Genomic DNA, 21,652 nt, shown 5'->3' on the forward strand with positions numbered 1-21,652 from the left:
CGTTTCAAGATTTCCCCTTGCTTCTCCCTCCCCCCGCTCTCTCTGTCTCCACATTTTCTTTGAGAGCAAAGTCTCCTGACTTGCCACGATCTGAACGGGCACCCGTTTACCCCCTTTCTATTAATTTAGCTGTCTCCCTGTTCCACCCGTTCCCAGCAACGGTAGATTGAAACTCACATCCAACGACGAAGCACCAATTGGACGCAATAATTGTCTTTTGTAACAGAACGGTGAACCGCAGGCAGACAACGACCCCTTAAGAACCTTCCCAAAGAGCCCGGTGGACCATTAGACCAAAATTGGCGTCGATCCGCGCAATGGCTTGAGAGTCTATAGGTCACCCACAGACCCACATACATTCGCTTTTATATATATAGATATAGAATATAGAATAGATAGATTAAGATTATATGCCACCAGCCCTGGGGAACGCGGCCTTCGGCCGCGCTCCTTAATGTGGACTCATATGTACATATATTTACGGGGTCGACAATCTGGCTTCTGAATTGCCCGTGCAAATTTACTGACCGCAGCGGAAGTTTTGCCCATTGCTCCCGTAGTCCCGTACGACTGGCATTCCCTTCCTCGCCCTGGGGAAAATTTCAGTGATATCCGCTCACTCGATGAGGTATCCAGATCATTCAGAATAGCGGAAATATTCGGTCAGACCTTCACTAGACTTTTCCCCGTTGAGTCACGCTCGATGGTTGCTGCGGGAGCTTTCTCTGCCGGAGCGAGCTTGGCTTGATTCTCTCCAGCCGATCGTTCCGAAGCTAAGTCCTAGAGTGTTGACGGGAAGGTAGGGAAGCGAGGTCTCATTCAAACAAATCAATTAGACTCAAAATAATGGGAGAGAGAGCTCGTGTGGGACCAGCGATGAGGTACCAGAATCGAGACGCTCGCAAAGAACGACTTATGCCCCTACACTTTGAACCGAAAGTGATAATACGGCAATGACTCAGACGGCTCGAAAGAAAAACAATCCGTTTTCCTACAGGCTCGACAAAAATCGACACCCTCATCTACATCATTGGTAGCTAGGAGAGTCGAGAGCCGATCTGACCGCTTGAGCATTCCACCCGGATTCTCGTTCCGCTCTTGCTGGGTGCGTCGCTTTATCCCCGACACAGACCATGGCATCTTTCTGTTTCGGGGGTACTCTCTCCACGGGGCCGAGCTTTCCTTACCGCGATCGAAGCTCAGACTTCTCCTGTGGAATTCGGAAGGGCCTGGTAGTCGAAGCTCGGCCTTCGGCCGAGCCAGAAGTCCTGCTGAATTCCTTCACGCGCTTTCAGGACGAGTTGCGGCACTTTTCCAAGGCGCTCCAATCCTCCCTGACTTCGCCGACAATCACCGACCTTTGACGAATCCTTGACCGCGTCCTTCATTTGATCAAGTTTTCAATCTTCCTTCTGGAAACAAGTCGGCGGAATTTGCGAATGAACTCACAGCCTCGCGAACCTATTCGCTTTCCCCGACTGCCACCCGACTTCCGAAAATTGGAACACCGCGAACATTGTTCCCAGTCAAATATTTCCTGGAGCATCGAACATAACTCCTGGACACTTCAAATTATTTTGATCTTACAGAGAAAAGGATCAGCCTCCGAGCGGGGTTCAGGCAATCGACTTCGATTTTAGATATCCTTGACGCTGTCGACTCGATCGAACTCTGGAGGAAACCGAAAAGGCAACGCGAGATGGAGATTTGCTCTTCCCGCGCGTCTGTAGGGACCCCTCTCATGAGGGAAATCGTTTCCTCGCGTCAAGCAATAATTCTCCGGTTGCTGGACCCCATCATAAGACACGAATCTATGGTATCTGCGCCGCGAGCGCCCGACATCAGCATCATTGGCTCAAAATCTAGAGAGGAGGTCGAGGGCACCGATAACCGGTATTGAAATCTCCATCGAAGTGGGGATCTGACTGAGATTGAAGCGCACCGACTCCCTCTTTCCTCCCCATCGACTGGAGCTAACCGAGAGCGATCGGAATACATATAGAGACAAGCGCTCAATGCTCCACAGTAATCGAATGTTCGAGAACACCTCGAGCGAATCACCTGCGGCGTTGTGAGCACGACGTGAGTGCCTCCTTCCTCTGCGGAGATACATTCCTTACTCGGAGATGCGGCTGCGCAATAAAACGCAGAATGTGCATAGGAGCTTGTTTATCGACAAGGGATCTTCTACGGTTCTACTTGTTTATTGAGTACTGTGGGCCACTAAAGCAGTGACGGCACTTTCCTCTTCAAGTCTTTGATAGAAACATCCGCACGTCGCTCGAGCATCATTATTCGAGAAGACGTCGGAGGCAGCATTGCGTAATGTTCGAGAGCAACCACTGTGTGAGCACAAGCATTCGGCTTTTGCTGGTGTTTGCGATTTTCGCACGAGGCTTCTGTGCTACGTTCAGGGGACGTGTGGACATTGTCGACGGTTGGTTGGAAATCCTTGTGTGGCCCCCAATGGAAGTTCGAGAGAAAATCGACCGAGGTATCGTCGCCGCTACATTGATCATCGCTCCGAAGACTCCTTTTTTCTTCAGGAAAATGCAATGTGACCGCCTGCGCCGGTGGTCCGACACTGTTGGAAGATGGCGAGACGTGCGCGCTGAGGGAATGCGGAGAAATTTCATGCCATGTGAAGGAGGAGATATTCAGCGGAGTGTCGTATGGGACTCTTCCTTTTTTTCCTTCGAGGCATGCCGCACAGACTGTTCAAGAGTGAGTTTTAAGTGCAGTTTTCCGCCTTGCAGATGTTGGGCTATCGAGTGTAATGATGGATGCAAGCCTATTGCGAAGGATCCCGGAGGTCACTACCCCGACTGCTGTCTCTCGGATTGTGATTGCTCTTTTTCGGCCCTCTACTTCGGAGTGTGATTCAGAAGATAATCTCTATGAGTTCAATAAACGCGCATATCGAACCGGACCATGTTCTTCCACATCAGAAGAGATTTCATGAGAAAGATTCGCTCGTGATAGCCGGAATCATCCTGCCAATGAGCGATGGTTAGACTCAACCCACCAGTGAGTGGTAGCGTGGTGCTAATGGGATCGCAACATACGAGCGCACCTCTATCAGGATCCGTTCGCTCCGCGCAGCGGATCTCTTATCCGATACGGCGGTGCGGGTAGCAAGCTCTGCGAGCGAGAGCACAGGGTTTCCCAGAATATTGGTACCAGGCGCTTGACCTAGGTCCTCCGTAATTCGCTAAGTGGACCATCCATGTAATAGCTGTCATCCTAAGATCGGTACGAAACTCCCTCAATTCAACTCGTAATGGATCTGAACTTGTTTCGAAGGCTGACAGGAGCTTCGAGAGATGGGAACTTCTCGATTCTTTTCGAATCAGAGCCCTCTCCAGACATCTCCGCCCGGAAAGTTGGGGGTCTTGCTGAAACCTCGGGAGCGGGCAATCGCAAGAGGATTTTTCACTGTCGTTTCATCTAGCACTTAGCGGATCTAGCACTGTTATGTATATTGACTATCGAATTATTTCGCGACGGGGAACTACCGGTCCGCATTTCCTCCTGAAATAGAGCTTGATCAGCCTCCTTCACCTTCATCGAACATCCACTCACCTCAGCGATCGTCGATACGCCCATGTGAGGAATGTCTCCCTCCGACAGCAATGGAGATTACCGCGATTCAGACGAAACAGCGTTGTTTCTGAGTCAAAACATATTGAGACCTCACCTAAGTGACATCTTCCGAACCCTTATTTTTCGAATGCCTACTCGGAGAGTACGGAGAGTAATCAAAGTTCCTCAATTAAGCGAGTGGGACAAGTGCGCCTCCTTCGGTTCATTGACCGTGATGCTACGCTGGAGGATTGATCGAACGGCAAGGATAGGTACGACTCCGGGCGATAGACAGAGTCAGATTCCCCCAAGGGTCGACGTCAGAGGCGTCAGCCTTTGACATGGGAAAAACTGCGAAATGCCTAGGCTTCTTCGAGTCACTCTTCCCTCTCCTCATCAAACCCATCAGCCGGATGCAGAGCTCTTGAAACTCCGGAGACAAGGAATTTATTCACTAACATAACTGAGGGAACAGAGTCTCGGTCGGAACATGGCATCTTCTGCTTAAGGTCGGGATTCGTCGCACGAAATTCATTCGCTTTCAGACACTCATTGAATATCGTCTCCGTCAATCTTGAGCTACCCATCCAGTGCCCGGCAGGTTTGGGGAGTACGCGGGACTCTTCATCCTAAGATTGGTCAGAGTAGGCTTCCGCGCAGTGGGGATCGCCATTTTCAGACTCGATTGAGGGATCTCTATTTTTTCTCTATCATATTGCTGATTTCAGTGCTGATGCCTATCGTTGTGGAATACGTCGGACACCTGGATCTGGGAATGAAGTCTCAACCGAGGAAGGTAAGAATTGAGAATCATATGATTCGTGATATGAGACCTGACTGAAGCAGGAGGGGCGGGAGTTCACTCCTCTTTCGGATGAATCCCAGATGTAGAGCACTTTCTCCATTCGCTTCCCAGGTGGCGCCAGGAGTCTCACCCGAGAACCCCAGGTCTTGAAGCCGCCTCATCTGGTGGTAGAGCAAGACACCGCATTATTCCGCATTTAGAATCAGAGAAGAGAGTTGACCCCTCGCTCCCGAAGTCATTGGTGGTGTCCAGGGAGCTGGGAGGACGCCTTGGGATTCTAGAAACCTCAAGCGAGCTGAAGAATTCGATACTGTGAGAGACGAGGCTTCGCGGACGCCTCTACTGAGGAGGCGTGATATAGATCCGTTCATGAATTTTCACGGAGGAATGCCGAGCGTGTTGAAACGAAAGTGTCAGTAATAATGATCGAGCCGGGAAGAGGGAAGCGGCGTACTTTCAACTTTAGAGAAAGAGGCGTCAAGATACATTGGCCCTAAAGCAGAGAGAATCCGCGAGGTGTTTTCAATTTTCTGAGACTCCGACTGTGAGCCTCAAAGTAAACATTTCCGACGATGCATTCCTGCTGAGAACTTCCTCAAAGGGAGACATTGGCCGCTTTCAAGACGGCGTTCGACCGACTGCCTGCCTGCCTGCCTGACCGGCCGCTCGTCCGACCGCCTGATCGGCAAACTGAGCTGAGGTCCGATCACGGAAAACCGCGGGGAATGCGATTTGTCAGTCGGATGTTTCGCAGCAGCGAGTAGCAGGCTAAATAAAAAACCGTGACGTATGATAAAGCGCCCCGAATCACTTCTTTCTCGGGGACAATAAGAGAATCGACCAATGAATGGGTGGACGCATGAATGAATAGTGGCTTCAGTCTACGCTCGAGCAAAAGCAGCGGCTCCGAAGCACTCGTACGCGACGCGCGCGCGCGCGAGCCGCGGTTCACCGAGACCATAGCTGTAACTCACAGATTTTCCACAAGAGCCGATTCCGTCTGGCTAGCGACGCTCGAGCGATTCGAAAAATACCTAGACCTCTGTACAGAACCTGGAGTCTGTAGCTCAACCAGCGATCGGTGCTGGCCTTTGTACTCAGTCAGTCAGACCCCGCCGGTCAGGACATCGCACCGCCATTTATCTGCGAAGGCGGATGTGGAAAACCTCTCTAGACGCTGTCGCTCCGAAAGGAATCGCGGTCAGCGCGTATGACGCCGTGTTCAAAGTCACAGGAGCGAGAGTTCGAGACTTGATGAAATTGTTCAATCAGGGCTCCGAAGGGGAAAAATTGAATAGCTCAAGCTTTCGTATCGGTGGACTTTAATGAAGTTAGCGCTGAGTGCTTGTGCTCTACTGATTGGTTGCCAGCCAAGATGGCGAATTTACTTCGCCGTTAATAGCTTATCTTACGTACGCTCACCTCAGGAAGGAAATGCGTGTAGCGAATAGCTGAGATTAAATTGGTCGGGTGAAATATGAGAAACACTCCTCAGTAATCAAGAGCGCGGCGGCATTTGACGAACGCGCCTCGCAGCCTACGTACTCACAGCTTGCTGACCCACAGCTATCCCGAACAAAGCTCCGAGAGTTCGACTCGTTCCGCATAATGAGTCTCCGATAGCAGTCTTCCATATCGAGGTGGAATCTTTCCGTGTGAGAATTGATGCATCGAACGCTTTCTCGAGCCCTCGTCCGCTCTCTCTTGGCGCGGCCCGCTTGCCGAATAGCGGGACAGAAAAGCCGGCACTGCGAACACCTCGCCGGTCTCCGACGCTCGTTGTGCGCGGCACTGACGCGAAATTATTTCAAACGGTGCTGTAATAAGCTGACAGATTTGATAAATGTTGTGTTTTATGGCATCTGGCTCCTTGCTTGGTTGCCACGACTGTCCATTCGTCGGTCTGTCGGTGAGCTCGACTGATTCTGGGTTGGGTGCAGCTTTTGATCAAAAAGCCATTTGAACTTCATATTTTATAGAGCTCTCACAGCTAACGTGCGAAAAATCGCGATGCTGTACCCCGAGAATCGATCGCGACGTCCAACTCTCACAACCGATGCTTTAAAGCCTCCGCCACTGTTACCGCGAGTAAGTACTAGGCCATCGCGCGTCGAAGTATCTGGCTTCCTCGGGATTCTGATCGCTACCGTCTCCTGACGTTGTTTCTCTAATGTGAGCAGCTGAAGCTCGGCGAACGGTCCAACATGCGCGCATAGCCGTCCTTGCTATCGTTAGAAGTCGAATGAGAGCCACAGATACAGATGGCTTCGGCCGTTCAGAAGACGCGAAGGGTCCTATTCACGATGATTTCCGGTACTTTTCAGTGCTTCGCTGATAAGAGGAACGAGACGAGTTGGAGCGTCTGATAAGAAACTGGATGTCGTGACTGTCGGATATAACTTATAGGCGGAATCTCTTCGTCGTGAATTGTTTATTCACGTCCAAGATTTTCGTAAGCGCGATCATTTCGAGGAGTGGTCCATGTCGGTGCTCCCTGAAAGAAGACTTATGAATGGGTTTTCTTCTGGAATCCGAACGGAAACTGCGCGCTAGGTAGCAACGATCGTACAAATATGCCCCAGCTCACATTCCGTTCCCCTGAGGAAAGCGAATTCCACGGCTGGATAGCTAGCCTCGGGAGAAGAACGCAGGAAGTCTCGAAGGAGTCCCGAATACCATGCGACAAGATCTGCATGGATGACATTTAAATATCACAGGGGAGATCGTTCTGGGGAGGATATCAGTCGTTCAACTGTCGGGGGGGGGGGAGGGGGGAATTTCCCGATCAGGTTCGCAGGCACGTATGTTCCTGCGTTGACTTGATGCATCGAATGGAGGTGCCAAATAGTGATCCTGAATCTGATTCCTCGAATTCCGTCTCTGTCAGTTCTCGGAGACTCTAGAGACGATTTTGGCTTCTCGACGGACACACACCTGGATGGGGTATGCTCTATTCTAGCCCACAATAGTTCCGAATCCAAATCTGAACCCGAGCTCGATCAGGACTCCTCCTGCGGCGACTCGCCAAGGCAGGAAATGATGAATACGGAGATGTATGTTTCGAGTCGGGCCCGCGCACCATTGAAATGACGACCAGTGCCACACAGAATCCTTCCTAAAAATATCATCACAATGGAAGGGATCCCATCCTCAACCCAATCCCGAGCTATGTCCTGAGATATCCTGGGCGGAGTCCCGGCAAGCTCCGCCTGTCGAATCGATCCTTTGCTCCTGAGGCAGGCCAGCTGGAAGCGACGAATATATCCGAGGCACTGGGTTGCATTTGAACGAAGAATGTTCCCCATCGAGGATCCTCTCAGCAATCTCGAAAGCGGATTCGAGTAGCCGGCTTCATTAATCTATTATTTTATATGCTCCCCATTCCTGAGATTCCATGCATATGAGAATAAAATGTACGATGAAAAGCATTAATTCATCAACTTTCCGAATGGATCATCCATGGGCAGGCGACCGAGGAGATTCGATAGCGGGATCAGAGTCGAAAGAATTATCGGTAGATCCCTGGAAGGTCTTACTGGAACGAGAATCGCTCGAGTCGCGTCGGCTGATTTCGCTGCATGAAATTCCCGAACTCCGGAAGGGGTGTGCCGTTTCTTGGCTCATTCGAAAATGAAGGCGATGAACGAAATTCGCGTCGAGGATGCGCTCACTTTCCCCTTGGTGAGAGTGCATATGCTCGGGGTAATGAAAGCCTCCACGACCCTACCAGAGGTGAAAGTCTGCATTAGATAAAGACAGAGCAGTCGTGCTTTTCGCGAGATAAGAGGAAGGTTGTCCCGGTCACGAGATACTTCGGTAGATGGGAGCGATTCGCGACCGAGACTACTAAAAAGTCAAGTGCTCAGTGGATGATTCGCCAGTTCTCAACCTTCGGTGCGCTCCGCCTCGATTCAGACTCGATTCCCAACCCTTCCGATCATGGACCACCAGAATGCCTTCCAATTTCTGCGGTGGGGCTTGAGGCAGGATGAATCTCCATTCTGGTTCCACTTTTCTCCGTTCCTTGCATCAATCTGCCAAGATTGCGCTTCGTCTCTACGCCATGTGCGGAGGTTCTCCACACATCACGTTCCCACAAATCCTTCTCCGATGATCCTCGGAGCTCGCTCTCGGTGTACCTCGCTGACGCGCTTGCTGGATTTAGACACTGACTGAGCGAGAAAAATTCCTCCACGCATCGACTTCGGACTCGCCGCTCAACACAAGCATTTGTCACTCATTTCTGATCGAATATTAATTGTTGTTTGTCAGGGAAAGGTCGGCTTATTCCCACGTCATCAGCTCTGCCCACAGGGGGTTCTCCGTACCATCATGACTACATTCTATGCTTCCAGAAATAGAGTCCTGGGTTCACACCAAATCACGAGTTCAACTCATAACGGGTCTTCGTGCTGGGCTTGCGTGATCGAATCCCGAGCTTCGGAATGCCAGCGAGCGGGTGAGAGATGAGAATTGCTCCACATAAAGTTTGGATCACTTTTGTTCTGGATCCCATCGGCGGGAGGCGATTTAAAAAGTTACACTTTCGGAAGAAAGATTCCTCTCCATGCACCATGAGTCGATCGAACTCGTGCATCGTTTCGAGCGGTAGGAGGCTCAGCAAGAACGCTCGAAAGTTTTTTTTCCCGAGTATCTAGGTGTTAAGTTCAAAATCTCGAGGGCGAGGGGGAACGTGGAAAACTTTTTTCGAGCTCTTCGAGCGATGTCCGGCAAGGGAGCTGCTCCTCGCAATCCATGGAATATCGGAGGAACCAGAGAATCGATTGGAATCCGATTCTCTTCCCTTTTGACTCTGCGATCCACTTCCTGAGCAATTCGAAATGCGCGGATTTCCCGGAACATCCGGGGATCTCGCATGAGACTTTCGGGGCGCCTGACGGTCTCGTATGAGACTTCGAAGGCGTCTGACGATCGCTCCTTCCATGTAATCATATCTGTCCGGTGTCCATGCTTCACGTCTCACCTGCCCGAATGGATTGCCTCTGGATTTGCATGTCTGCGAAGCACGTTGCTCAAATCGATGTCGATATATTTGATGGAAAGCCTCGATCCGACCACCTGGCTCGCAAGTCAGCCGAGCGAGATGCCGAAGACTATCGCCTTCGACGGAAGTATTGTCGGAGAGCTTTGAACTTCCTTGGCGTATGAGTATGGTTCGGATTCGATAGATCATCTGAAGACGTTCCTCGGTTACATACTCCCCCAGTGGCCGATCTAGACAAACAAATTCTGTTCCATGCATGCAGAGCGAGATTTTTCGGGTTTTGCTTCATCCGACACTGGCGCTCACGAGAATGGTGGCGGTCAGAATGCTCCACGTTCGTCGCTGTATACCTCACCGCAGGAAATTAACTTATTAGTCACTGATAGTAATTCTAACGTTTATTGGCACAGAGCCGGTATCTGCCTCCGCCGCGCTCGGGACTTGCGTATCTGTATTTGCGTCTGTGTTGACAACGAGTCGAAGCTCAGACGATTTATCATCGACTGTTGAGAAGCAGAAGGAGATCAAGATGAAGACGGTCGGAGGCAGAAGCCAAATATTCTTGTTGCTCAATTCCTCATCGTCGTCACATTTCAAACGGGAGCAGCGAGAATGGCGGTTAGAAGCCTCTCCACATGCTGAAGAATTCACGTTCGGAGCCGGGAGGAAGAAAATTTGAAAAGAAATAAGTCAGACAGCTGGAGGGACAGACCGATCGACAGTCAAAGCTTCGATTGTTCGTCGACGTTTCTTGTTGGTCGAGCTCAGCGGACTCATCAAAGACGCACTTATCGACAGAGAGAACAGTCGATTTTGACCAACGAGGTGACGAGAGAATTGAACCGCTTCCTTGGCGGATTTATGATACGCGCGGATGATCGGAATCATAACAAGGATACGCTCAATTGTACCGAGTCGCTAAGGTATACTTAGCATCGGGGCTGATTTTATGATCCGTTCTCCTGATCGGGAATACGCTTCATGTAGATTGATCAAATTGGTGCAAACTCAGTCATTCAACGTTAGAGCGGAATTGAACACCGTATCATATATCACGCGAAGTTTGTCAGTTAGCGTCTGATCTCATGGTCGAGCTAGCTTCTATCATATCGTTCTACATACAATGCTCTTCGCGCCGAAGTCACGTCCTCCGAATCAGTGCTATCCACCTCGAGTCCTGTGCTTCGAGAAGCGAAGCAATCTGCGGGCCGCCGACTCATCTCACCTCATTTTATTTTATTCGAGCTGTTGCGACGGCTGTCGACGTTGTTCTCATCTCAGCGACAACGGCAGCGAAATCGAGAAGGCGAAAAAGAAATGAACAGACGTCCGATGTCGGCAGAGAAACGACGACGACTAGCACGACGATGATGTTGAGATGAAAATAAGAAACGAATTACTTCTTCCACCGCTACTCTTCTCAGTCTTCGTTACTTCTCTCGTCGTCCAGATTGAAGAAATCTGATGAAGAACTACTGAGGCCACCTTCGGTAGCAGCTTTTAAGAACCTCGGAGACGTCGACGGCGACTGCTGATTCCTAAGAGCCAAGAGAGAAAAAGAAGAAAGTGTGAAATGAATCTCATTTCGATTCTGAAGCTCAAAGCTTCAAGGGGGAAAGACTGAAGAAGAAAAACGGCTGGAGTTTCAAATGGGGGGCTAATTGAAGCCGCCTTTCACCTTACTTTCTGCGCTTGCGCTGCGTCTCATTTTCGCTTGTTGAAACGGTCGAACAGCGAGAAGCGCCACGATCCGGACACAGAATACCTAAGAGAACTCACGTCCTATCAGTCCCGAATTGGACCCGACCCAGCGGAAGGCATCGACACTTCCCCTCGACCGTTTCCCGCTCCTCCCTATGATGGAGAAGCCTTCCGCGGGAATGAAATGGAATCGGGAATTAGTGACGCACACGGATGATAGCTACGTCCGACGAACGCCTGACCACTCTGAGACGTCTCATGCTTTTTCTTCAAAATAACTCATCGAAGCTTCAGGAACCGGCGGATGACGATGGGAAACTCCCGAAGCGAGCATCTCCGCGAGACCTCTGTGCGCACCCCGAAGCATTTCGCAAAGTCAGCACCCCGTCGCATTAATTGAATCAGGATGGACGAGAAGCGTATGGGCGTGCATCTTGTGGATTGCTCCCCAGCCGCGCGACAATGAATTTGTGGCCTTTGCTACCTCGATGTAGCACCCCGTCCACCACTTGTGGAGAAACCACCGTGCATAAGTCAGTCTAATTGGTAATTGCTCAGATTCAACGACGGTTCAGCACTTGGCGACAGCGCCGGCAGCTCAATGCTCTTATGTCGAGGCGGTACTATGTACAACAACCGCATTCGCACACTTACATCCGATGGTCGCTAGCGGGCGGCCGGGTGAGCGAACGACGAAATAGCAACAAGCGATCGGACAACCGCCGCACAAGCGAGCGACCACGCGACTGGCGGCGAATGGGGAGGAGCACCAGTTGTTGGAGGTGTCACCCATGCAATTACACTATTACACTCAGATTATTCCACTTATTATTATTATTATGGGGTGCGCTCCGACGAGGGCTGGTGCCGGATGAGCCTCAAAGTGCTTCGATCACCGCCCCCTTGTTAGCAGCTCATTCTGAATTTGGCTTCGCCGTTCGAAGAGAGTTCCCGTGCTGTGGCGGGTACTGTAGAGAAACCTCAAACAATTATTATTCTTGGCCTGCATCTACTCGAGGATAAGTTCTTCAACAATGTTGAAATCGAGTCCAAAACGGAGACATGACGGGCTCCGATACCAGATAAGGAGATCGGTGAATCGAGGTAGGGGGGCGTACCGAATAAAAGAGATAATGATCAAGTGAGCCAGAAATCCAGTGAGCTTGCCATGAAACGGTGATTCCGCTCTTTGATTTTCGTTCCCCCGAATCTTGGCGTCCGTTTCCTCTGGCGACTGTCCGTGCCGAACGATGTCGCGAGCTGTATTCTCAGCTCGACAAATCAAAAAGAGCACATATGTGTATCGCAGGGCGCTCGGCGAGTCGATTCACTCCAACTGGAATTGACTGAGATCGCGATAAATTTCAATTAGGCTACCACGCCTCCCGGAGAGGCGGCTGCGGTTGCGCGGTCCGGTACCGATGGCGAAGCTCATGTTGACTACGCTATGGTTGCGCGGTGTTCGTATGCTGCAAAACCGCTGCTGGCGGCTGCCAAAGCGACAACGTGAGCGGGAAGATCAATGACATGCGAAAGTCACTCATCCATTCATCGTTCCTCTCGTTCAGTTTCGAGCTTGCACGCATGCATCTCGAGGTCTATTGATGATCTATTCAATCTCTCAGCATCGTCCACTCACCCACCAAGTCGGCATCCCACGCATGCATCGATATCCGGGTAATAGCGACATGCACGCCGCACGATGAGGCTTTTCATACATCGAATCGCTCGAATGACTCCGTTCCCGAGAGAAGCCGCGGATAAGCGCCGCTGTTGTGTAAGTACCTCCTTCTTCTCATGATCGGCGCATATGTTGATGCATAATAATCGACGCCTTCGATGGGAGCTTCCCTTCTCAACAGATATGGGCTACGCAATCCGAGGCAAACGTTCCGGCCATGAGGTGAAGCGCAGTGTCTCCTCCTGATCCCGAGAGCTTGAGCAGGCTATCCGGCCCGAGTATTTATCGATGTAGACTCTTCGGCGAGGTGTGAGGCTCGAATGAAGGATTGAATCAAGACTCTAGAGCGAGAAAATGAGAGAGCTAAGCGGTGCGATAGACAGCAAAATAGACAGAGCAACCGCACCCATTCGTTGAGACGCGACTCAAATTGGCCTCGACTGACCAAATCAATTTTTGTTTCCCACTGCGAGCCCGCCGCCGGTGTTCTCCTTTCAACAGTTCCAGCAACGGCATAACGCATTACTGTCGGCAGTAGCCGAAAGATTTCTACGGTCGGTTCAGCCGGACCCATGATAGGATTGACGCGATTCTCCATCGCACATAAATCGCGAGTCCCTGGTTCCTCGTTGCAAGTCCCGGAGAACCAGGTAAGGATGGGGCTAATCGATGGCCGGAGATTCCATGGTGCCGAAGACCATGGCGCGACGGAGCCTTGAGAGTCGCTGATCGCGGGCGGATCGACAAACGAGAGGCGGGAACTCAGTGGTGAGGAATAGGCGAGCAAAGAGCGGGCAAAGGCAAGTCAACGAGTGAGTAGACATTCCTCAAATCCGGCTTTTCGCACCTCGGCGGTTCTTCAAACAGCAGCGGCGTTGGTGCTGGTGGCAGCCGCAGTGGTCCGTCTACTCATTTCATGTTGGCTGTACTTCGGCTCTCGGCACCCTCAGTCAAAGCAGCGGACGCGGAGAGAAACGAAGCGGAGCGAGGCAAGCAGTCAATCTTCGAGTGTTAAAGAATTACCCCATACAATATCAGCAACATCATGAACTCATGCTGCGATCAAATGCGTTCGGGTATCATTTATATTTGATTTTGGCGCGCGCCTTTTTCGCGCCTTTTGATTTCGCTGTTTTTTTTTCTATTCGTCACCACATGTGTCTGTTCACACCACCACCATCATCGGACTCACTACCACGCCAAACCGAAATGCGTCCAACTACCACGTGCGACCGCGAGGCGCTTTGTACCGTGCTCGACGTTGACGAGACATCGTAGTCTGAGCCTCTCGTTCACCGAATAGGATTGTTTGGGGATCGACTTTTCAATTCATTCCTGACCGATGAAGTCTATCAAGACCGACAAAATTTAATTCAAGACAACTTCGTAATCGAGTCTCGCGTGAAAATCGCTCGGCCAGTCAGCTGCGGCTCCCCGCCGACTCCGAGAAACCTGGAAGCTGATTCGAAAGCGTGGCGAATTGGACGCACGCGTTTCCCGATTGCGGATCATGACCGACTGAGGGGAATATCAGAGAAGGCAATCCGCAGTCCGTAGGACTAGTCTCCGAATCTTGGTGGCACTGATCCGGGTTTTGGGACATACTGAAATTCACTTTTCTCAGGGTCATTCAATCATGGATGATGACCGAAAGCGTTCACCAATCGGAAATATGAGATTTTCAATCAAACTTCTCGTGCCCAATGCCGGGTCGGAAGGGCTCACCAGATGAAAGAATCAGAAAATGATAGAATGATAGCGGCGATCACGAGAGTCCTGCGCGGAGAACAGCTTCTTGCGGTGACCCGCGGAGGAAACGATTTGAACGAGTACCGCCTTCCGAACGGCAAAAACGCGGGAAGAGGGCGAAGCCAGTGTCTCTCCTTTTCCGAAATTCCTTTTTGTCCTCAAGCTTAGAATTTTGTACTCGAAATACCAAGCCGGGCTTGGAGCTCTATGTACCGAGCGTTGCTTCTGTCTCGCTGAATTCGGCCCTTCGCTCTCGATCGTGTCTCGAGCCCCCGATGGATCGGGTTTCTGCGCTCCGGTTTCTTCCGTTGGGATGGCCGAACTCTATCCGAAACGAAAGCACTGAACTGCGGGTCAAACGATGAATGGTCGTGTGTTTCGTCTCGCCATTACAAACCTCCACGGAACAATGACAGCGATTAGATACGAACCGCGGCGTGAGCGACAGGAGACTCATCACGCTCGCGAGTAGATTTCATATTTGAATACAACGGGGTGCAACGAGCACAAACACGAGATGTCTGAGATCCAATAGCTCGTCGAGGGGACGTCGTGGATCTTCATGTATGGAGGGAGAAGCCTCGCAGCCCTCGCCGTCATCATAACAAGTATCTCGCGAAATTTTTCTTCGTCCACTAAAATCTTCCCGGGTACTATCAAGACCTTCGGCGAACTTCCTCGGAGAGTCCCAGCCACAGAGACAAGCGATGAGTCGGGTCCGAATTTGCTCCTTCTATATAAAATGATATGCATACCTATGTAGCTGGCAATCGTTTGTCGACGGCGACCCACCAGTAATCGAGCAAGATCAGCAGAGAAAGACCAGACAGACTTGTGCGATCAGGGTTTTGCTCAGACCGCAAGCCTGATGCGGGAGACTTGGATGAAATTATTGAAATTCGAAGCTTATCTCGGACAGAGACAGGAGATGCTCTTAGGAAGATGGGCTCCCGAACGGGACACGTGTCTGCGTCAATTGTCCTCATGGGTCCGAGAGAAGGGACTCGAACATCGCTTGTAATGCTATCGAGCGCGTTGGGGTTGAAGAGGTAAACAGAAACCTGAGTGCGTAAGTGCATCGCAAAGTGTTTGCCGATATGAGAGCTGGAGTCCACCCGCCGGGGCGCGGGCTATTTCAGAACCTAGCGTCCGATCCCTTGCGGCTTTGAAGACTGACGACACGGTCACTCTTGGGAGCCACTTCAGATGTCTCGCTGGAACTTCACCGAGGGTTTCCGAGTCTTGCGTTCTGCCTCGAAATCAACACGAGTCTCGAGCGATTCCGGAAAGAACGATGATGGGATCCTATCGCAGCGCGACAACCGAGTTCCGAAGTCGCTAAAACGGCATGTGCAGTGCTTCCTGGTACATGACGCCCGCTCAGTACTCGCTCGTGTTTCTCTGGTCGTTTTCAGAATCCAGCAGATATTAAGTTCCTGTCTGGTCAAATGGGTGTTTTAATGAGTTTTGATGTAATGAGAATGAGGTTGGGCTCCGTATCTGGAGGTTTCACGAGCCACGCCTCCGCCGTACCGACCGAATGAACGGACCAACCGCTCACCGAACCCGCAACAACCACAACTATCGCTTCGCGGCAATCGCACACGACCTCACAGTCTAGCCAGACGTTGGAGGAGTCTCAAAAGTTTCGACCGAAGATCATTCCCGCTCAGGCTTCCCCACATTCGTCTCATGTCTCATCACGTCAATGTGGGCTCAACCATCGGATTCTATACGAAAATAATAAACAAGCCTCAAATCGGGATTGATCTTCTACTTAACGATTCCGCGACGCGGATTAACGATTACGCCGATGACCGTGGTTGACAAGAATATTACCTTCAGATCCGGCCACTGATTTCCCGATGCTACCGGTGCCGAATCCGGAGGCCACGAGTAGCCCCGTCATTTCTGACTGAACTATTCAAATGAGGGAAGGAAAAAAAACTCTCCGCAGAATGTGGACATCAGGGTGCCAACTCCGAACGGGAGACTAAACTCGCGGGATCCGACAAATCATATGCCATTGGTGAGAATACTCCCGCAGAAGCTCGTCTGGTTCCTTCCCTGCGGTCCCTCAAGTATGAGCGATTTGCCGAATGATGCTGAACGTTCGCACCAGGCCATTATGAATCCGGGCACGACATTTTCTCAATGACGATTCGGGAGCTGACGATCCACGTCGTCGCTTCATTTCCGATTCTCCGAGGGGAAAACGGCACTCGAATTCTCCTAATGGCTGGATGCATAGTATATTCACAATCCACTTGAATCAGTTTCAGTTTCTAGAATCGGGAAACGTGCGCGGCGCCTGAGTTTTCATTCGCCGTCCATGTGCTTGCCCCGCTTGGGCTTCGGACCGCATTTAAACGATGGCCAACGGTAGCGGGCGAACGGTGGAGCTTTTGAAAAATGAATCTCTCGCAAGCGTATGTGTTATATGTACGCGAGCTGCTGCTGTCCCTCCAGCGCACGTCATCTAAACGGGCATCAACGCTGCACCGTCCATTGGGATTAAAGTTCGGAATTTATGACCCGGTGAGATATCTGCTACCTCTGCCGCTCATTATTAATTTCGGGTATGCGGGCCATAATCGAACTGTGCGTCGCCGAAGCTTTGCGTAGCCCCTCGAAAAAGGCCGGCAGAAGGATGTCGTGCGGCTTCCCATGCCGAGCGCGGCAGCGTCTGATTCGCGTACCTGCCCGGATCGGGAGCAACACCCACCATCTGCTCGGAGCATATCGGATAGCGGGGAAAGAGGTCGAGTCGTCTCGCATATGCAGGATTTTCCCGGGAAAAGCGCGACGAATGAACCAGGAATCCCTGTTTGAACTCACGGCTGTCCTCGAATGGATTGAAGGATCCGGAGCGGATCTCAGGCCAGTCGGTGTATGTATTACTTTTTATCTGACCTAACTGCTTCGTCCTGAGAGCACGTCCAGCTGAACTACGTGCTCCATGGCCCGCTAAGCCCGAATTAATATCCCCGACTTCATTATGTTCTCTCCTATCTATTGTGAAAATGGCTGCAACTCGCTTGACTGCCTCCCGACGGATGCCAGAGACACCTTTGCCTCACCGACATTTTCAGACCGAAGAAATGAGTTATGAAGCACAAAATTTTCTGCGCTGGTTGCATGGCAACGTACCGTGATCCTTCTGTTCCCAGAATAATCATTCTCCGGACCGATATCCACGTCCTGGAAGCATGGTCAAAGACGAGTGTAGTTCGCACATCTTTCGCAAGAAAAACCCGACTCGCGCATGCTCTGCCTTTGTTCGCTTCCACTGCTCCCAGGATCATTCTCACTTAGAACTCGCTTGCTTCTAACGTTCTCCGACGATTAAGCTCGCTCACGCTCGAGCAGACGCTAAGAACGACACTCAGTAGGCACAATGCATGCAGGAAAGACGTTACAACTGAGCTCTTATCTTTGCTTAACCATTAATCAGGATTATCCGGCACGCTTATCGGGAGTGAAACTAAGCCCTTTCTGGGTGACGAGCAAAATATGTAATTCCACGAGAATCTTGAAACAGAAACTTCTCTTCCGCGAGATAAATCCTCGTCGGTTTTCCCGAAACTTGACGGAGTCTCTGAATCCCGGTTTGAGTTCCGCGCTCCGAATCCTTAGAAGCCAGCACTGCATCTGATTCCCTCCACGTCTAGAGCTGAATTTCCTCCTCCGCTGATGGATATCATGAGAAAGGAGTATCAAGGCAATATTTCCGCCTGAGATACCTGAGATTTCCTCCACCGATGTCAAAGAAATTCTAAATCAATAACGGTGAGCCACGAAAACATGAATGGGCTCATGAAGCGATTTTCGCTCAGATGAAAGCGAGAATGAATGAATAAGCGACGAGCCGGCTCACGGCACTACTTCAAGTACCAAGGGAAATCCAGTCTTTCGTTACAAAAGAAGATTGAAGAAAGAGTCACCTAGCCTACTCGTACAACAGAGCTCCCCCGTGGCGCATCTCCCAACTGTCCTTTCTTGAGCGGGCCAGCTAGTCAGACTTGTGCACATACACAACAGCTCTGTGAGGCATTCGAGAAGTCCTCGACATGGTCGCTCTTGACTGGAGCGGTCACACGATCCACGAGCGAATTTCCGACCGGAGTCTTGTACGCGCAGCGCCCCGTAGTTTTGAGTTTATCCATCGCTGCGGAAAGCTCAGATTTGGAGCCGACGGTAATATCTTCCCTTTTCCACACGCTCATTATTCCGAAGAAAGTTTCCTCTTTAGGGCTTGCAGGAGCCCTTCAACGCAAGCCAGCTTCGGAATATGAGTGATCGAGAGGAATAGTGGAAAGTCCCGGCGCGTAGAGTTAGTCCGAATCTCACCCAGCAAAACTCAATCTCAGCCAGCTTGCTATTACCTCGAGTCGTTCTTCGCCGCGAACTCATTGTGTATTCATCTCTCGAGTTATTCTCATTGATGATGATGACGACGATGATAATCAACAAACAGGGCCTCATTCGTGCGGTTTCCTTCCTCTTAATGTTTCTTAGCGACTTCTCATCTGGTGCTCACACCTCGACGACCAGCGAACCTCATCTCATTTCTTTTGAGCCTCCGTCTGTTTCGCCTTTTTAATTCAATTCTTTATTTTTAGCCGTTTTCTCGCTCCTCTCCAGTGGTGCATGCGAATCGGAACCGAAAACTTCTGTTCTGTTTCAGCCTCTCCAGTGTCACTGAATGAGAGTAGAAATAAGTAAATGTTCGATGAATTCGCATTTAAGTTTCTAAAAAATCCGGAACGCTATCTTCATGACTCCTCGCACGGCCCGGAGAATCAGAGTCGGGATTTCTCCATGAAAATTTCGAGAGAGGATCATAATCATACACTTCCCTTCGAGTCGCGCCGATAATCGCGAGTCGACGAAATGCCCATAGAGTCGACCGAGAAGCGTTCAGTTCTTCACGGAGGACCATGCGAGCGTCGCTTCCTCACGCGGGCTTGTTGAGCCATCGAGGCTCAAGATCGGACATGTCGATTGGCATTACTGTCGATTATAATCACATGTTTATTAGCCGTTTATCGAGCAGTTTGTTCGCTCTATCCGATGTTCCGTAAACAAGAGCAGGGACTGCAATGTCTCGAAGAGCGTAATGTTCCCGCTAAATGCTGGGGTTCCGCGAATCGACAAAACTCCGACGGAATTCGGCGTCGATCCGAGCCACAGCGGGTGACGTTCCCGAGGGGCAAATTGTTGTTCGTGTCGTGTGTGTGGTCATCAGTATCAGACAAACATTTAGCGATTGCCTAGGGAAATCCTCGCGCAGAGAATCTGACAGAATCTACGGAGGAATCAGAGTCTTCCGTATTACGAATTCGAAGATGATACTGGATGACGCCGGAAAATCGTCCGGAAAATATGACAAAACTCGACCAATATCCCGCTCTCATCGACTTGCTCCCGCTGGAGGCTCTCGGATTCTCTCCGTATTGGATGACATCGGCAATCGCACCACATACCCCGTTGGTTCTGATCCGTTGCAATTCGACGCGAATTTTTGATCGACCAATCCCCTGGCGGAAACTTTCCTGAGCGCCGCTGTGCTAAACTTGTGAAAATATGACTCGAATCCCGATCGAGACATCAATTGAACGATCAATTGGGTTTCGCTGACGCGGGCGTCAGGCCAGGGCCAACGCCCCAGAAACGCGAGCCCGTCTCTTCCGGAGCGGCAGCGAAATTCTCGGATCGTCGTCTTTTCACCTGTGGAGATAGGCTCGAACATCGTCAATTTTCTCAGACAGGCTGTTTTCTAGAAACTAGTTCGGAGATTGATACACTGTCCATAGACCGCACCCTGTCCAAGCGGGAGAGATGCGCGATCTCTGGGGGAATTTTCGTTGATAAATACTTTCAGCGTTTTTAGCCTTCGTCGCTGACTCCGGCGAAAACAGCCTGGGTCCTGCCGCGCATCCAGCCCGTTGAACGAACCTTCCACGATCCGGCCTCCGCGTGAAGTAGTTGGAAATACCGAATTCCCGAAGGTGCTACGACTCGGGGTGCTCGTAATGACCAGTCGTCCGGCGCATCCAAACCAGGGACCCACCTCGCGGAACAAGGTCAATGAGGCCAATGCGAAGACAGATGTGACATTCAGACTCCTCTGTCAAGTCGGCTCTCCGTCGGTTCCATTTGATGCCGTCTTGGCGCCCTCGCGGATATCCCGGCGGGCTTCTCGATGGCGAATGGATTCACGCTTAATCACCATTCTTTACGTGCCCGGAAACGTTCTGAGGTGCCACAACATCTGAGTCTTCGCCACTGAGTGTCCGCGTTTGCGTTTTATCCCCAGCTCTCCGCAATTCCCCCGTGAATGAGGAGAACCCATCATCATTGAAGGGTATGGAGGAAAATGTGATCTTCCAACAATTCTCCTCGGAAGCAACAAAATGGTCGAGATCGCTCTAAGCCAGGACTCGGGCCCCCGAATCTTCCTTCTGGCAGCAGAAAAATCGTCGGACAAGCGAATCGAGCCACCGGATCTGCGCACCGTGCATCGAAATCTATCCTTGGGCTGTCCTGCAGCGACAGAGTCAGTGAACATGTTCATTAATACACGAGTGACAATAGACGGGAGCGATAAGCGCCAAGATAAGACTATGGATATTTATTGCTTGTTTGGATTGGACAGCTCATGTCTTTCACTTGACCACGAGCAAGATGGAACTAGCTGATAGAGGACACGGCGAAGTCATTCGAAATTTACGTGGCGATGATATCATTACCTCGAGAAACACGTCGAACAACGCCGAGAGAACAGCGACCGATTGGGTACAGCACTAGATTTACTGCCACAGCAATCAATGACCTCAAACCGCGTTCCTCTTAATAACTCCCCCGAACTGAGATCTTAGACGACCGCGATTTCACCGATGCCGAACGAGGCCGGCGAGCAAGCACGGAATATCCCGTGAAGATCCTATCGTGAATGATTTGTCTCCGAGACCTACTCAGCGCTTCCACACAACTTCCGATTTCGGGATTCGCAAGGGTTATCCCGTGTCAAGTCGAAGCTGATCCTTTTCCGTGACTGTAACACAGTGTGATCGAACCACGGCGGAATTTATCAGTATTTCCTCCGCAGCGCTGAGGAATCTGAAAT

At 50.9% G+C, this 21,652-nt stretch overlaps 1 protein-coding gene across 1 annotated transcript; it reads left to right on the plus strand.

Annotated features, from left to right (window-relative positions):
* The first annotated feature begins 2,296 nt into the window (after positions 1–2,296).
* On the plus strand, positions 2,297–7,674 carry LOC114828453 (uncharacterized). Its single transcript, XM_029112679.1, has 4 exons — positions 2,297–2,437; positions 2,547–2,670; positions 2,757–2,851; positions 7,526–7,674. Exons 1-4 carry the CDS (start codon positions 2,326–2,328, stop codon positions 7,672–7,674), a joined length of 480 nt encoding a protein of 159 aa, XP_028968512.1. The 5' UTR covers positions 2,297–2,325.
* Positions 7,675–21,652: the final 13,978 nt, after the last annotated feature.

This window comes from Galendromus occidentalis, unplaced genomic scaffold (assembly GCF_000255335.2).
Source record: "Galendromus occidentalis unplaced genomic scaffold, Mocc_1.1 scf7180000077524, whole genome shotgun sequence".
In the NCBI taxonomy this organism is placed as follows: domain Eukaryota; kingdom Metazoa; phylum Arthropoda; class Arachnida; order Mesostigmata; family Phytoseiidae; genus Galendromus; species Galendromus occidentalis.

What these genes read in the sequence shown, in the direction of transcription:
- LOC114828453 (XM_029112679.1), top strand. Translation starts at nt 2,326, where the DNA reads ATGTTCGAGAGCAACCACTGTGTGAGCACAAGCATTCGGCTTTTGCTG. An exon ending in GAGATATTCAGCGGAGTGTC is followed by an intron (nt 2,671 to 2,756) that starts GTATGGGACTCT and finishes TCCGCCTTGCAG; the next exon opens with ATGTTGGGCTATCGAGTGTA. An exon ending in TCTCTCGGATTGTGATTGCT is followed by an intron (nt 2,852 to 7,525) that starts CTTTTTCGGCCC and finishes ATCACAATGGAA; the next exon opens with GGGATCCCATCCTCAACCCA.